Genomic DNA, 18350 nt, shown 5'->3' on the forward strand with positions numbered 1-18350 from the left:
TGATTAGAAGAGGAGGTGAACACACGCTGCGACTCAGAACCTTCTGATCATACAAGCCATACAGCTGGAATAAACAGCGCACCGCGCTGATGGACACGTGCCGCTTGACCGGGGTCATACACACACAACCTGTTATCGCCGATAAAAGGTCACAGTTCCCTCAGTTTGGCGACAATCGGTTTGTGTCTCATGAGGATGGATTTTGGACTCGATTGATTTTCAATGTAGACTATCAGTTCGCTTGCACAAGCGGTCGGTGATTTATACATTGTCATAACAGATCAGTTTCCCTCAAGAAATGAGTGAGTATGTTTTATGGAATCTTCTAACCGCGATGGGATCAGTGCAAAGCCGAAAAACCGTAGTTTATCACCAGCGATAACAGGTTGTACAATTGAATCCGGTGAGGTACTGCTTATTCGGACGTGTGTGGAGACTCACGAGGTGTGCTTACCTTAGAAATGAATCTTCCCTAAACTTTTGCACCGTCTTGTTACTATGCTGTTTTGCTATATGAAGCGCATCGTCAGAACGAAAAAGAAATTCACCTGTTCGAATTGATTGAAGGCTCTGAAGGTGGGATGCGCTGCGACGGCATAAATTCGGCGGTGCTGGGGAATCTAAGAACTGGGGTAGTGGGTAACTAGAGGTACATTGACTGTTGCAATTAGTAGACAAGATTCTTTTCATTCGAGTTGAGGTGAAACCTAACGAGGGTGGTGTTGATAGCTGGTGTTAACAGCGGCATCCACAACGCTCGGGAATTAATTAAGTGACTAGGTATGACAAGTCAAATGAGAGTGAATAGTGCGGTGTGAATTACATCGGGCAGACGATCCGGCAGCGCAGATGCTTCTATGGGAGATGCCAGCTCGGCCCTCGCCAGCGGGGCAGTAGACCTGTCTGTACACATCAAGAAGTAATGCATTATCATCGTAGAAGATTAATACAAGGACTGGAACCGCCGTCAAGCGGATACACTCGCAGATTGCTAGGCATGGTATCCCCCAGAAAACGTAGCCACAGTTTACAAGTGAAGAGTTTCCAAAAACTTTAGTAGACACTGGGGATTTGTGAATCGTACCAGCACCAGAGGATCAAGGGATAAGAAAGCACACAATGACCAATCAGGACAAGATCCGTGATTCACGTTAACGAAACGATCCTAAAGAAAAGTCCGGCACAGTTTACAAGTGAAGAGTTTCCAAAAACTTTAGTAGACACTGGGGATTTGTGAATCGTACCGGCACTAGAGGATCAAGGGATAAGAAAGCACACAATGACCTTGAGTGGCCAATCAGGACAAGATCCGTGATTCACGTTAACGAAGCGATCCTAAAGGAAAAGTCCGGAAACAGCTGGGCCCAGAGGATGCTTGGTCAGAACGAGTACGGTACTCATCATCAACATCAACAGTATGATGTCAGGGTTCAAGACTGATGCTTCACTGCCGTACAACCATGATTTATTTGAAAACCCTATTGTGAAGAAGAGAATAAAACTGGACGGCGAAGGGACTTAGTGCTAGCTTAACACAATCATATCGAGATGCCTACACCTCCACATGCTCATTCAAGCAATTTAGACAAAAAGAACCCTATTGACAACGACTAGCAACCATATATTGAACAGTCCCTAACTAAGCGCACTGAGGATCAGGCGGTTCCCATCGTGGAAGGCGAGTTACACCGACAGCACCTGGACTTTCCGTACTCTCTTTCATACTCCTCTTCCAGGTCAAAAATCGGCAACCTCTCTGCTTGCGCCACCCTGAATTGGGCACAGGTACAGTACTATTCAAAAAGGGAGAATCCCTATTCTGTAGTTCATCAGATAACGCATACGTTACACAGCGACAACAGGCAAGGAGGCCAGCTGGGAAGGAATATTACAATTGAAGCGCGCGCCGACTACTCGACCTGGAGAAAGGAAACCCTAAAGAACAGGAAAGGAGCACAACTACACACTTTGAAGGTGTGGAATGCATGAAGAAGCAATGGATCAATTCCGACATTCTGTTCAGAGTAGGTTGTGCAAACTAAGCAAACGAAACCATGCGTACGCAAAGGCCGACCACCGTAAGCTTTCTGCAGGTGTGGTGTCCATCAGGCAACGCATGATCAATACATCAATTTCGGTGGCTCGACAATCTGTTAAACTTGCCGAAACATCCTCTACTGAGACGCTGACTCCTTTAGAATGCTGAAAACTGTGAGGTGAACAGTATACGTTTTGGCAGAAGGGCGTCGGCGTTGTTGGTGTCGTCCGCCCTCCTGGACGGGGTCGCTGTGATCCCTCTCATGCGTTTGGTCGGAGACATAGCAAGAAATGGCGGGTAACCGGTGTTAGTGGCACTTGTATTGCCAGTTTCCCCATTGAGCTCTTGGCAGTGTAGGTATATCAAAATGCTTCGGTTGGCGGGCACCAGGTCCCTCCTCTCGTTTTTTTTATTTTGAGGATTCAAGCACACACTAAATAAACTTTTTGGCCGTCGGCAGTGAATCGTCGGTGTCAACACTGATGTTGTTGTCTCAGATGATGATGATGATGTGTACAGCTTCCTTGGAGAACGTTTGTACAACCCAAAAAAACAACCAGAAGTTTTCATTGGAGATATAATCCGTAAGCGAAGCCGTTATGTTGAAAAACTGAGCAGCGCTGTACAGCTGTTTCATCCCTATTGGAACCACCAACAATGGGCATCTAACGAAACTTACAGAACAAAATCCCACTGAAAACTCTCGGATTCCCCACACTACTAACAGTTTATGGATAGCTCAGAGGGGGAGTAACAACACGCGTGACCAAGTGATGTGGATACCAGGATTGAAGGAAGAGGGGCGGTATACCCTGTCTAAGTGCGAGTGAATTCCACTGCTGACCGCCGCTCGTTAGGCATTCAAACTACTAACCGGGGAGTTACCGGTTTGAGACATCATAAAAGTTCATCAGATGGGCGGTGACCCTTGGCTTTTCAGCACAGATCAGCCTCACTCAAAAGATGAACTTTCAATCTGGAATTCCAAGATCTCATCAACCCGGTCCACTAACTTGTGATTTCTCACAGGGCATGGTAACCACCACATTGGTCAAGGAACAACAGGTCTATTCGCCACCAAAGTTGTTCGGAGTACCATTCAACCATTCAGGCATGGTGGCTCCAGCTTATAGTTCCAAGAAGGCTCGAAGCACATGCTCTTCATGTTCTACACAACTATAGGCGATTGAATAACGGAAAATCAATACAGTTTTTCCTACGTTAAAACCGAACTGTTTATGCCAGAAGAACGGACTCAACAAGACTAATTTTAATGCAGTACTTTATTCTCGGGGACCAGGAAACAGTCTAACCCCTTGATGTTAACCCTTGTTTCACGTGATTTCTGGTACTCCATCAACTTGCGATGTATTAGCCAAGAAGGCTACCTTCGTTGTTCTCATGAGTTCCACGAGTATATTCCGTCTAACAAAAAACTGTCATCCCCGCCAACTGAAGGAAGGCAACACGGATCGCCAAAGCTGACTAATATTTTGGTGGAATTCAAACATACGCAAGCACCGCTTTCGAGGGCAAACGTCGCGCGTGCACTGCATAACTGAAATTACAAAAGAGATTTCCCGGAAGTCCGTTACTTTCGAATCGCTCCTTTTAGTAGCAAGATGGACTCCAGGTAACTTAGTGGTTAGGGCGCGAACCTACTGATAGGTAGGCCACGAGTTCGAACCCAGCCACAGCATCTCGATCGCTACTATATAGGCTTGGGAAATCCGCCAGCATCTCAGCCTTCGAGCTCCCTTCGGGTGGTATAACGGCGGCTAGGCACCGAAAGGGTGTTACAGCTGAATGAGTATTGCTGTTATCACTATAGCAAAGTATATGAACTCTACGCTACCTGAGATGCGGGCCTCGGTTCACATTGTGATCTCCCATAGATAAACAAGTCACTCGTGTACCAAATCGAACTACATGATTTACATTCTGAGTCAAACTAAGGGAGTAGTACCGGGTGAACTAGATTTCAGTTCGTTGGTGGACTCAATTTGTTCATGCAGACTAAGTGTTAGAACCATAGGTGAGAAAACTCCAGCTGGTCACGAGCTACTTAGATTAGTCTTAATTCCAATTTTTAGTCAATCCTATCGAGTATTCTATCTACTGTTAGTCCTGGGAGATGAAAACGCGACAAGAAATCATGAATTCACACCGGAAAAGTCCCACGAATCAGCATTCTGGCTGTTTAGAGTCCGGTGTGATGCCCTCAAACAAATTCTTTCTCAACGGGTCGTAGTGGTGGAGGTTATATTTGGACTCACCAGGGGCGTTTGATCCGTGACGAGGGTGGGTTTGGGTGGCTCATCTGTGAGGAACGGACGAACGCATTCCGGATAATCGTACAGTACCTGTAGTACTTGGTCCATCGACGAAGGTCGATCACCAAACTGATGTTGACAACAGAGTCGTATGAGGTTCCAACTAGTGTGGCGAAACAGAGAAACACTAGTGAGTTAGTTACAATTCATGGATAAGGGAGACAACCGAGATCGATTATTAACATTTTTTGTCGGTATTATAGACCATACAACTGATGCGCCACAAGGACGTTGTATCTTGCATGGGAATCATTAAAACTACGGGGGATCTGTAACGGGGTATTGCGAAGATTGGCTTTGTGCCTTGAAGGCTGTAGATTCACCGTTTCCATATGAAGGCGAATGATGCTCACTAGTAATCGGCACCATCACCGTTGACGGGGCTTCCATATCTCCACGCTTCTGAGGCACAGAAAAGCGTAATTCTGGTTTCTACCAGAACCGAAACGGATTGTTTTATGGTTGATCACTCACTCGAAAATGTGAAACCGACAGGAGTAAAAGTCCCCGTCAGTCTAACCTTCGCGGTCATTCTTGGGACATAGAAAGGATCTATAGAAAGGTTAAAACTATGATATGTTAAAAAATTGAAGACTGAGGCGTGTTTGCGCCGTGCACTGCAGTGACTACAATCCGAAAGGAGAGAACCATTCGGGTCTAACATCCAGAATGCATGCAGACGAGTGTCCCGTTTAATCTTCTATCTGATTGGGTCATTGCTCTTAGGAAACACCGATCAACTTTACATCATGACTAGATGCAAGCCAATCGCACTGCAGACCAATCACCGTGGCTGAATTATGCGACGTTCAAAGTTCTCGCCACAAGGTTTCAAGCTGGAATCTGCTCAGGCCGATGAACACTACTGAGAACTGTCGACTAGAATGAAACCGTAATCAGCTGATGAGTGCACAGTAGCTTCATATTCAGGAAAAATCTGGGTGCAAAGCCTCATCCCTACCTAAAGACAAGGCAGTCTGTCGGAAAGTCACCAGCGCAGGCGAAACTTACACAACGGTGTTTCTGGCACTTGCTGGCAAGAAATCCGAAATGCTGAATTCCATTCGTTTGATCCGCTCTACCACCTCGACATCACACATGTCACTGTAGGGGAAGACCCCAAAAGTGACAATCTCGTACAGTGTTATCCCATACGACCAAATGTCGGACTGCACGCTAAACATGCCGTATTGCACAGCTTCTGGAGACATCCACCGTATAGGCAGTTCACCTGAAAGGATAGATTTCAGAAATAGAAAAGCAAAGCAAAGAAAGCCTCATTCAGAGCAACATACAAAATGCCAGCCTCATTCGTTGAGTGAATTCTCTTCATAGAGCTGTGTCAGAACCGGCAGTATTCACGAAAACGGAGGGGCTTCAACATCATCTAAGACTACGCACCCCATACGACCAAATGTCGGACTGCACGCTAAACATGCCGTATTGCACAGCTTCTGGAGACATCCACCGTATAGGCAGTTCACCTGAAAGGATAGATTTCAGAAATAGAAAAGCAAAGCAAAGAAAGCCTCATTCAGAGCAACATACAAAATGCCAGCCTCATTCGTTGAGTGAATTCTCTTCATAGAGCTGTGTCAGAACCGGCAGTATTCACGAAAACGGAGGGGCTTCAACATCATCTAAGACTACGCACGGGCAACTAAGATGTCAGAAACGCCCCCCCCCAAACACGGTCCACTCAGTAAAGAACCCGCGACTTCTATACCGGTCGTGGGTTTGTCGTGTCACTCACTCGAGTGTACTGAAATGCAAAGAATCTTTGGGGAATGTGTACTTGATCCTAGTGTTTATGCCGCTACTGTAGCCGGAATCTAAGTGGTCAAACTCTCTACAGGGTGGTCATTTTACAGTCTTTGTAATGGGTTAAAACATCCCACACTGAGTGCTCGATATTACGGCCAAGTAAGCAACGTAGATAGTTCGCCAAGCAGCTGTTCAATGGACGCGATAGCTATTTATTCCGGGAGCCTAAACTGAGAAGAGGAAAATGAGCCATGATTTGGCGTTAGCGATAATATTCGCTAGAATGATTGCACCGAGGGCAACGTAAGGAAGTAATGTCTCATTAGGAAGAAGGAGTCTCTTGATAACACAATCGTGAACACGTTCACCAGTTCAGACGTGTCCAGCGTGAGCTCGCATCACATGTCAAATGTCCGGAGTTCAATCCAGAACACGACCAAGGGCTGCTGACGAGCTTTAACGAGGGCCAAACCTACTCTTTAGAATGGATTCACCAGAATAATTGTTCTAGGACAGGATTAATGTTCAAACGAGAGTGATGTGAACGGGAAGTGTCTTGAGAGAGTTGGACTGCACCAACCAATTGCAGAGAACCGTATAACTGTGCAGAAATAATCATAGGGAGACTTAACCGAACCAAAATTAACTACAAACCACAGAATCGGTCAAAAATCATTTGGGTTTCTCGTTGACATCATCCACATGAGTTAACGAAGGTTTGGAAACCAGGCCTACCTGAAGAAACTCAAGAAGAGCGAAATGGGTAGTGGACCGATCAGGAATCTTCGCAAACTTTATATGTAGTACCATAATAGAAGACTATACAAATGTATTGGTAGGAGAGGGAGGAACCGTTCACACTGATCAGGTTCGTAATAACGTCGAACAACGGTTAAAGATGCCTAGTGAAACGCATAGTCAGAATGGCAACAGGTGCAGTACATGATTTAGCCGAAGCTCGCAAAATGCTTGGAACGACATCAAATTGTTCAGCTGTAACAGCCCTTCGGTGCATACATAGCTTCCATTTCCCCCGAAGGAAACACGAGGGCTGAGATACTGTAATTTGTATGTCGGTGCATACATAGCTTCCATGTCACCCGAAGGAAACACTAGGGCTGAGATACTGTGAATTTGTTTGTAGCAGTCAAAAAGCAGAGGTTGGGTTTGAACCGCAGTCCTTCCGGTCAGTAATTTCCCAACTCAACTACTGAACTATCTTGAACATCGTAGGCTATAATCACCGGTGGATAGTCAAGCAAAACGAGTTGGACAAAGCAACAGTTTGTCTTATTCGGCCCTGTTATTCAGAATTCCTCATTGTCAAGTGTGATGAAAGAGTGGTGAATTGACAGCGAATCATCCAGCTACGGCACCACTTCAATGCAACTCGAGGGAGAAGACGAGGGTTGAGATAGAGCATAAACCCAGACAGTGGCAACGAGAGCCAGAGTTGAGTTCAAACCACGGGCCATCTGGTCATTAGCCCCGCCTGCCACTGAACTATCTCGAGATCCATAGACCGAGCGAAATCATTGGGCTATGCGAACAGTCGTTATCAGAATTTCCAACCGACAAGCAACTTACAATTTCTGGTGAAACGATAATACCCATCGGGTCGGTTTGTGGTCCTCTCACGTGTAAGCCCAAAATCGCCAATCTTGACAACGTGATCCGATGCGACCAGGCAATTACGACAGGCGATATCCCGGTGAATTAGGTTCTTGCTATGCAAATACTGAACTCCTTGCGCGATGTCGATGCTCATGTTTGTCAGCGTGCTGGGACGAATATCTTCGTGGTCGGGGGACCTGAAGAATGAAATGAGAACCAAACAGATGGTGACTGGCATCTAGTAGAAACCAGCAGACTGCACCAAATCGTTCGATGCATAAAGTCGTTCATAGGTTTCTCAAGAGTAGGTAACTCAACTCCTAGGTAATCTAGAAGGAATATTGCTCATTGTATTCTCGCTGCGGGTACTTTACTCAATACTATCACTAAAAAGGAGATCGTAAAATGTATCTCGAGTTAAGCCTCAAAACGAAGGGAATACCGTGATCTGAACGTAATGAATGGAGGCCACTTTCGATGGGATCTCTAGCCAACCAAAAGGCGGGGCGCACAAACCCAGTAACTCCTCACAGTACCGCCTCATTGATTCAGAAATCGAATCGAATAAGAAATCAGCATAAGATAAATGCGTTGGTTACTCTTGCACTGAATACAACAGTGAAATGCCCAAGCCAACCACGAAATTTCGCAAAAAGAACCCTACCGTTGAGCTAGGATACGTCGAGACAGCAGATATGTCTTCAAGTCACCCAGCAACATCAGCTCCATGATCAAATAAATAGTGTTTTTCAAATTCAATGAGATCCCGATGAGCCGCACGACGTTGCGGTGTTCCAAAGAACGCATCAGTTTGGCCTCGGACAGAAAGTCGATTTTCCCCTCGTAGGTCGCCTTCTCGTTGAGTACTTTGACCGCGACAGCCTCCCAGGTCCCGTTCGTTTTGACCTCACCGCCAAAAACCAAACCGAACGCACCCTGGCCAATATGGCGGTTGAGCACGACTGCCTCCATTGGAATCTGGAACAACAAGATGAATACAGAGTGGGCTAATATGAGTATGATTTTTTGCTATCGGGAGAACATCTCTAAAGGGTACTAAAATACCCCTTCGAAGAGGGGATTTCTGAAAGGTAAATCGGGTGTCTTAGACAACATTTGTTCGTGTGTAATTGGTTTACACAGAATGAATTCTTTCGGTAATTAACACACATGCGTGGACGTAATCGTGAGCTTTCATTGTACCACCTAGCCCCAGTGAGAGAAGCACCACCAGAGGACACGAAAATTGCAGTCGGTATAACGACGAAAAACTGTTTGGAAGTCTAAAATATCATTGCTTCACCAAGAACTGCAACAAATGTGAATGACGCTATTCGCGTAAGCCAGGTCGAACTCGCGGCCAAGCCAAGTCAGGAGAGTCGGCAGTGGTGATATCCACCATTTGATGCGACTGAACGGTTCAGTCTGATGTTAGAGGTCTAGTTCTTCTGTGAGAGTGAAGCGGCTGCTTGGAAAACTAGAAAGTGTCTCCATTTCGATTCGGGAGACTACCACCAAAATGGTAGCCTTTTCAACGAAAAAAAGGAGTATTCCTGTGTTTCCGGATTCTACGGCGGAAGTGACTGCCTCTCCAAATGAAAAGTAATCAAATATGGGGTAAAAACAAACGGAAACTCAACCAGGAATCTCTACAACCACTTACATTAAGATCGGCCAACTCTTCACACAATTCCTCGAACGGCTTTCTTGTTAGCCGCTCTGCCTCGCGTAACTTTCTTCGATAATGTAAGCTGGCCAGAATAACGGGGATCAGGCAAACCAGGGTGATAGATACAGCGACGAACACCGTTGCCCCGGTACATCCCATCCTCAGTGTGTTGCTTAGAAATGGGAAAGCACAGGTATCTGCGACCTGAGACCCATCAGGTGGAGGTCCTCCGTTTCGACTCCAGTCAACCTTGTCGGCAATATTCATCGAAGTATGGCGTTCGAATGAGGCGAACGCGTCGAGCAGATCTTGAATCTCAACATTCGTCTTGTTTTGGTCACTCACCTCTCCATCAACTGTACTGTTCGCCTTCGAATCAGTAGTCTGGCTTGTCGACTGATTATGATGAGCTGCGCTCACCAGTGGTTGTTGTGATTGCTTCTGGATGACGCTCCACCAAAACACGGGCACAGTTGTGTTGCCCCGTGTTTGTTTTACCACCCAGTGGCTAGCCACACGCTCATTTAAAGAGTTGAAGTGCAGTCCGAGTGGACTGCGGAAGAGTGAGGAGATGAAGTACGTTTTGAACAGACCGAACGGAGCAGAGTTTGTCTGTGACACCAAGTCACGCAAGGTCTCTGCAATCTGAGGCCTATCTAATTCGAACAGCGCCCATGGGTTACTCTTTAAGAGATTTACCACTGCCACGCCGAGCGCAATCACCGCATCGGTCGTATAGGCCTGGTACCATTTAGATTGGTTGCTGTCGTCGAAGAGATTGTAGCTATGCGAAGAGTTCCTCAAAGCAGCAGAAATGCGACTCCGATCCCCTACAGCCTGGCGCTTCGGGCGTTGTTTTGTAGCCCCGGGATGTTGCCGTTTTGTGTTTCCAACGTTAAGTAGAGACGAGGTTTTGTTGTGAAACACGAGGTCACTACGGTCAGCAGAGTGATTGGTAGATGAGGACGAAGATGGCGGCGAGACAATTAACTCATCTTCGGAGAAATACAGGTCAGGAATCATCCACTGATGTCCGACGGAGAAGGTGAATGAGCTGATATTGGCTATTTGCTGATGAGTGCATTCTTTTATTCCGGAGAGGCTCTCATGTTGCCACCAGCCATCACTAAGCCAGGGGTTCAGGAACCAAACGTATCCGGCATCGAAATGCATGCCTAGGTGGTAGGCGGCACACAGAACGCGGTAGGTTCCGACGGCCTCGTATTCCACGACGAAGATGCGACTATTCAACTTCTTTAAATTCTCCAAAGACTGAAACAGAATACATGGAGAAAAATCAACGGCGGCCTTACTAGGTAATTTAGCGAGAAGAAATGGTGGGTAGAAATTTGAACGACAGTAAGCCAAAGAAACGACACCAGTCTAAACCAAAATATCCTGGAAATCCACGCCTCTGTATGACATAACATGATGTTTAGCTTCAGCAAATTAGGGCAACTTTGACAACCAATGAGTGTGAACACCTAATGAGTCATACATACACATGCAATCACAGAATGTGGCAACGATGTGGAGCACGCATCCTAAAGCCATGAGCTGAATGACTGCGACCGGTTTCATGAGAAACTACTGGCATTTTGTGAGTAGTGGGGGACCGTCTGGAGACAGTAGGAGTTGGACGGATGGTGATCTTCTTATGCGGGTTTTTATAAAGGGAATGATGTGGTTTTATGGAAAAGAGCGAGTGTGGATATGTTGCGAACTGCAGAGCACAAAACGAACTATCGAGGTAGTGAGCCACACAAGGTTCTTAGGTGTCCCATTTACGTTGGTAGTGGCAACGCCTACAGATTGATCGGCCAGAATTGGAATTTCTTGGACACAAACGATCAAATAACAAACGCAAGGGGGAGCAAACATACATGTCGAGCCTTCTTATAGGTCAGTTGCTGCTCTTCCAACTGCATATCGATTATTTCGATATTCTTGGCCTGGAAAAGACGCGCGTTGAAGAAGTGATCCCGTTTGCGTAGGATGACCAAGCGACGCCAGTTCCATTTGAGAAATAGACGAAGGAGAATATAGCTAGATTGGAAATAGCGGCGGGAGAGGGTGGACGGTAACGAGAAAGGACGAGAAACAAGGTCGTTAGTGAAGTTGAAGAAGACAGAAATTAGGCACGGTCGCGTGCGGTGCTCTTGTCTTTGACTGGGCTGACAGGTACTACATACTGTTGCAACCAATATCACCAAAGCTATTCAATTTCTAATGAAGGTACTCGTTGTTTGGTCCGATTCGTGGCGTCCTGCGCGACGCTCACATCAATCTTCACTGATCGTACGCCACGCGAAAGTTGTAATAGGAACAAACAAATATAAAGTGTTTAGATGTAACACACTTTCGGTGCATAGCTACCACGCCACCCGGAGAAAACATGGGGGCTGAAGTACTGCCAGGTTGCCTAGACAGGAGCCGTGGAGATGCAGATATCGGGTTCGAACCACGGTCCTTCTGGTAGCGGTTTCGTACGCCACGCGAAAGTTGTAATAGGAACAAACAAATATAAAGTGTTTAGATGTAACACACTTTCGGTGCATAGCTACCACGCCACCCGGAGAAAACATGGGGGCTGAAGTACTGCCAGGTTGCCTAGACAGGAGCCGTGGAGATGCAGATATCGGGTTCGAACCACGGTCCTTCTGGTCAGCGGTTTCGCACCTTAACCACTGAGCAATCTTGAGTCCGTGAAGGCTCGAACGTTAGCCAACTGTTGTAGTTTTTCAAGAGGCATACAATCGAACATAAAGGTGGAGGATAACCACGACTAACACTTGCGTTCCCGTCCACGGATTGTCTGTGGATTAACTGAAAACAACTATTTGTTGTTTGATCATTTCATCTTTTGAGTTAAAAATAGATCAGGAGTAGAGAAATCAACGTTGTTTTCGATCCACCACCTCACCTACGCATGATCAACACCCACAAGGTCAGAATCAATCGTCACCTGATTCAGATACTCGTTATGGCAACAGGGTGCGATTGTGGAAGTTCGTTTGATTTGAACCTCTTCTCGTGATGTGGTTATGTCACTGGCCAAATTCAGTACATTCGCAGCAGACTGAATAGGAGGGGAAGGAAAACTTTTTCTGGACCACGTGGATGGGATGATGGGAAGTCAACTTGCTAATAAAGTATGGTATCTTAATATGAGTCTACACTGAATTTGACAAAGGTCCCACACAAGAACTCACTCACTCAGGCTGGCCATTTTCGCACGCACTTAACAGAGTGACAAAGGTGTCCAGTCGGATCCTCAATCGCGCTCGAAACTTTAGGGCTTCTTTCGAAGTTGTGCCATCTTATCGGTCATCTTCTGTGTTATGACTGATCAACCTCTTCACAGATAGTGGGGTCGTGGAAATCGTTAGGTCATAAAAACAACCACAGTTTACTGGGAAACGATAATCGTCACAGCCCACCATAGGGTGGGCACACTACGTAGCTACTAAATGGCAGTCTTTGAAGAAAAATATGCTCCATGTAAGAATCATCAGTGACGATCATTACCGCGCGATCTAAATTTCGGTATTCTTGGGTCACAAGTGTGAACGGAAACTTGCTGGTCAGCAGCCATCAACTGTGGACAATTCGTGGAGGCTCCGGCAGACAGGATTTGGTTTTACGAATAAAAGGCAAGATACTGAGGAAGTTGGTCACATGTTGCAGTTTTGAATCCAATGGTGAAGGTGTATTGGTTGTGGGCGCGTACAAGCTAGAGGTTATTTTCTCTGAAGAACCATACTCTAATGGCTATCACGAGCGTCTCAAGCGTTGTGCGAACCATCATACCACCTTTCGCAACCGTTTTGTGTCTCGAATTTTTAGCTGTCCACACTTGAATTACCCATTGCCTTCGCCTGCCAACCCTTGGTTTTTATTCCCTCGGATTTACACCGGGTTCAGATGAGTGCACGTGCGGCTTAGCACAAACAGCCTGTGGCGCTACCTACCGTGAACTGGGACCAATAGTGAACATTTTGCACTGGGTCTTGTTTGAACGGTCCTTGCATAATTATTCTGGGTGACCTCGACCAGCTGGAACCAAACAACAAAAGCTGTTCAGCAGTTTGCAAGAACCGATGAAGCTACCTGACCGAGAAGTCCTGACAAAGGAATCGATTGATTGACACAACCAGGACAGTTACTGGGTCGTCCTTTGTGGGGAAACCTACTTCACGTTCGTCTGTCCAGGTATAATAACTCGAATGCATCTGGAGCGCCTTAGTGGGGTAGACGCAACACACGTGTCTCGCTTGTCAAATGTTTGAAACTCGAGGTGGCTCGGTGGTTAGGGCGCAAACTTACTAACCGGAAGATCCGTGTTTGCGAATCCAACCCTGACATCTCGACTGGCAGTATCTGAACCCTCGTGGTTCCTTCGGGAGCAGAGTATCTGAACACTGAATTTTACAGCTGAATGACTATTTTTACTCTCTGCAAGAATCTTGGAGAGTCGTATCACATTCAACGTAGGAATCTTTCTTGCCAGAAAAACAACCACCGTCTCGTTAAGAATAGGTGATTCAACATATCGTGTTTGTCACGCCAATACAAAGGATATTTTGCCACATTCCGTGTATAAATGTAGTTGACTACTTCAATCCTGACCAATGAGTCTGGATATCCGAAGGAATAACAGATGGAATAGAACAAAGGGAACCAGATCGCTTTTTGTTCACCCATTCTCGAGCGCTGTGCGGTGATGTTTCTCAAGGGCTGTCCTGAGGCCAGCCGCCCCAAATAACTGAACATCACGCCAATTGAACGGATGTGCCGCGTGCGGGCTACGGACCAAGCGAAGCCATGTTCTGATTGGCCAGAATGCCAGCCAATCTGGATCGAGCATCTTTGGCTCGACGCTTCTCGCCCCCTCGCGGAGATTCTTGCACGACCTTCTGGAACATTCTGTGATGACCCTATAAATACGGTTGTAGTAATCTTTCTTTGTCTCCATCAGATTAATCCGGTGGGTTACATCTCATTGGATGGGGGGAGCCGAAACTTCTCGGAACTCGACAGAGCAAATCTGACGCAACTGGTTACCAATGGATTCCCGAAGCTACTCAATCGAAAAGAATGACAAGAATCCAGGTTTCTGATTAGAAATCAAAGGGAAATAAATAGTGGAATAATTTCCATACCCGCCTTCCACAAGCTGAGACCACCTCACACTCGGGACTCAGTCATGTAGCTGAAAGACCGTGTTGCCTGAAACCGTTCTAGAGAAAGTGAATAGGGAATCCAACCTGCCATCACTATAATTCTCCCATTTATTTGCTTACGCCGCCTGTGCGCTGTTGGTCTCTTGTCGGTACCCGCCGCCATTAACCATGCCGCCCAGTCCGGCAGTTCGGCTTACTGGTGTGTGACATTGGCCTACTTAACCGTGAGTGTTCGTGTCCCAACTGCCGGACCTACTCTGACTTGTTCTGTCGCGATGTCGGTGTGATCGCAGCGCCAACTAGAATCACGAGATTGGCCTTAGAAGGGAGGTTCACACTGACGTGCTAACATTTCACTCTTTGACACTTTGACACTGCGCCGTGCGGGTCAGACTTTCGCAAGGACGTGTTGTGTAAATCTACTCACCTCCGCGTAAATAGTACCTGATTATTTCTTTGATATTCGGGATCGTGAAACCAACGCGTAATTTCCTTGTCGGGAACCTCAGAAGTGAGAAATGATTCCATTCGAAGTTTCCACTGATGTGGATTGAAGGTCCACCACAAAAATAGTTAGGCAACTTGTTTTCTGTTGCAACTGTCTTAGTGTTGTGGTCTAACGGAATCGGTTGCTCAGAACGGAAGGCAAACTTTGGTAGAACCGGCCAGTGTCGTATCTATAGCATACTGAATAGGGTGATTACTGCGCTCACCTCCTCTGATGAACACGTATCCTCGGAACCAGCCAAGCCGTCGCGCGCTCTACCTGTTAGGGACACACGTCTCGAGCTGTACTTTCCCTACAACCGAGGTAAAACAGGCTAATATGAAGGAAAATTCGTTGATGCTTTGTCCTACCGATTTTCCCAAAATGAAACTGGGTACTTCCATTTCTAAAAAAGGATACTCTTCACCTTCTACTCCCGCGGAATGATCTAGCTCACCACAACTTGCCCCGTCAATGGACTCGTATTCTGACAAGCGCTGACGCCTTTCTACAATTCAAAGTCCATGTTCTCCAGAACCATAAATTTGAGCAATTCGTTGACGTCTACTTTCGGCGGTAATGCACTAACAACGAGCTGTATACTTGGAGAAGACAATCCTCGGGGAACTGCTACTTGAGCGGAAAGGCATGGAAAATAGATATGCACACACACACACACACAAGCAGAGCAATTTCGGATAGGGGATGGTGGATGTTGCAAGGTCAACAGGGAATAGGTACATGAGTTCGCGGATTTAACGAGTTGACCCCGACACAGCTCAAGGGTGCGAGCATACTGACTGGAAGATCCGAAGTTCGAACCCAACCTCTGCATCTCGACTCCTGCTGTCTAGGTTTGGGGGCAATTTCTCACTCTTCGTGCTTCATTCGGGTGATATGGCAGCCATGCAGTGAATGGGTGCTACACCTGAGCAATCATTATTAGTAGTAGTATTACAACTATGATTCAACAATGATTGCCGAAACGCTTGAGTTACATTGAGGAGGAGAATGTTGATGAATCAAGTGACACAGATATTCGTTGGGCTGTTTCCTGACCTGGGTATTTTGACCGCATTGAAAACCGTATCAAATCGACTGAGTTATCGTAAAAACCGAGTGATCGTATAGCTATCTCGCGTACAATGATCATCCTTTCCCGAATAAAAGGACTATCATTCCCACCCTAACAAGATGACAACTACACAGACTCACTTGGCTTGAGTCATCGCTGGTATTGTCCGAAAGAAGTAGGGATAGCGTCGTCGTTCTAGAAATTGCGCCGTCGCCAGTGTTGGGCTGAGAATTAACTTCTTGCGCAAATTTGACAATTCAACCACGCTTTCCATACGGTCTGAAGGGATAGCCGCTGTGAAGAAAGGGTGAGGAAGGCGATGCACGATACAACACAGAAAAAAGACAAATTGGCGACGGGTATGTGCAGTCCTACCAGACCAAGATACTCACATTACCGTGAAGATGGTAGAGACACAATGTCCTCGGTATGAGCGTTGTATTAGCGTCCAATGGGCAGACTGATTCCAAGTTCGCTTAAAGAGGCCTGACTGTCCACAAAGTGCCGGTGAGTACCACCACTATCATCAGCTACCCAACCAGTCCAGCTAACACAGGACATTTCCATTCATCTTTTCGTCAGTTCGGTCCAAAGTTTCAGCCACAAATTTTACACTAAAAGCAAGTTGGTTCCAACTTGTGTAGTCACGCCCACGGTTACAAGCTGGAGGCGACAGTTTAACCAGTTCGCTGACGTTGAACAGCTTCGATTCTCTTGCAGGCAGTGGCTTGTTTGAGCCACGTAGTGAAGGTGCAATCATTGATATGAGACCATCACTGGGTTCATAACTGGACGATGTCTGTCAGGGTGTGGTGTGTCTCTACCCGAAAGAAACAGCAGTTACCAGTCACAGACCTTTTGGCCATTTTCTTTTAGCGAAATCGGCCCCGAGAGAACAATGGTCATTGGAATTCGAATTACGTAGAATGTGGCTGCTTCCATTAGTATCACGAGTAGGCCGCTGCAAACGGTTGTTCATCCATGAATAAAACATCGAGTTTTATTTGCCATTCAGATTCTTCCGAGTCGTTGAGATCATTTGAAGCTGCTATCCGCTCTGCTGTGGCATCACATGGGTCTCTCCGATCAGTGCGCCAGAACAATCTTCTCCGGAGTTGGACTGAAAGACACGCATTGTGTGACTACACTAAGCTGAGGCGGAATGAGCCACAGAGGTAACCAGGTTACGTAACATGGGATCGATCGAACAAAACTGACCAGGTGGACCAAGGTAGTCCTTTCAATATTTGCTTTGATAAGCTGGACTTCCCTACATCTAGCAATAGATGAATCTAAACCGAATACCATACACATGACCTTACACCGAAGATGTCGGGTAACACGTGCAATTTTCGGTCTAGCCAAACCGGGAGGATAGGCTGTATGGTTGTACGGTTGTGGAGAACACGATAAATCTTCGGGGTCTTGACGACGTCTCAGGTCTAGCCAAACCGGGAGGATAGGCTGTATGGTTGTACGGTTGTGGAGAACACGATAAATCTTCGGGGTCTTGACCACCGACGTCTCAGATCTATGACGGGAATCAGGGAATTCGCAATGAGGGGCTTTGGTGAAGCACACGGTAGTTCATTCAAGCAATGCGCCGAGCACTGCATACTAAAGTGGCTGGGCCATATACTATGCATGTCGAGTTACCACCCACCGAGAAGACTGCTGTTTTCCGTGTCTAATTTGGAATAGCGGAAGCCTAAAGGTGAGAAGAATTTGGCAAGACAGAAGGGAACGAAGGATAGTACGAAACGTTTGGGTACCGTTGATTCTGCTGGCTGGACATATTACTCAATGGAAGTTCACTTTCTAACTTTCTAACATTCACTTTCTAACTGCCTCGTTACGGATACGCCGACACCAACCCACGCGAGCTATGATTCTGAGACAACGATTGCCGAACACCTGAAGACGTCTCAGTTACACTGCTCGAACAGGCCAAGTCTCCCAGCCACACAACAAAACAGCCCGCACTGTAGCTTCATACACATGTCCCAGGAGATTCAAGGATACACCACTCTGACACCACAGATGTCTCAAATTAGCAAACACGACCCGGGTCTTGCAGATTCGTGCATTGACCTCATTCGTCACACTACAATCAGAACCAATACAACTTCCAGGATATGTAGACGCTCCACAACATCCAGCATCTCTCCGTGGAATGTAAGTGGCATG

The 18350-nt window shown here is 46.5% G+C and overlaps 2 protein-coding genes across 2 annotated transcripts in view; one reads left to right on the forward strand and one right to left on the reverse strand.

Moving 5' to 3' along the window:
- T265_07815 (hypothetical protein) overlaps window positions 1–18350 on the reverse strand; it is a gene marked incomplete at both ends in the record, with an annotated part of 41654 nt that overhangs the window by 5309 nt on the left and 17995 nt on the right. Inside the window, 7 exons of the mRNA XM_009173444.1 lie at window positions 4315–4474; window positions 5383–5602; window positions 7723–7946; window positions 8414–8727; window positions 9413–10690; window positions 11302–11464; window positions 16304–16457. Of these exons, the coding sequence (XP_009171708.1) occupies window positions 4315–4474; window positions 5383–5602; window positions 7723–7946; window positions 8414–8727; window positions 9413–10690; window positions 11302–11464; window positions 16304–16457 (2513 nt within the window). The remainder of the gene's footprint in view (window positions 1–4314; window positions 4475–5382; window positions 5603–7722; window positions 7947–8413; window positions 8728–9412; window positions 10691–11301; window positions 11465–16303; window positions 16458–18350) is intronic.
- On the forward strand, window positions 90–1522 carry T265_07817 (hypothetical protein; the record flags this gene model as incomplete). The annotated part of the gene is made up of 2 exons (XM_009173446.1): window positions 90–256; window positions 1342–1522. The coding sequence occupies 2 exons, from the start codon at window positions 90–92 to the stop codon at window positions 1520–1522; spliced, it is 348 nt and encodes a 115-aa protein (XP_009171710.1).

Source organism: Opisthorchis viverrini (assembly GCF_000715545.1).
Source record: "Opisthorchis viverrini unplaced genomic scaffold opera_v5_186, whole genome shotgun sequence".
Lineage (NCBI taxonomy): Eukaryota > Metazoa > Platyhelminthes > Trematoda > Opisthorchiida > Opisthorchiidae > Opisthorchis > Opisthorchis viverrini.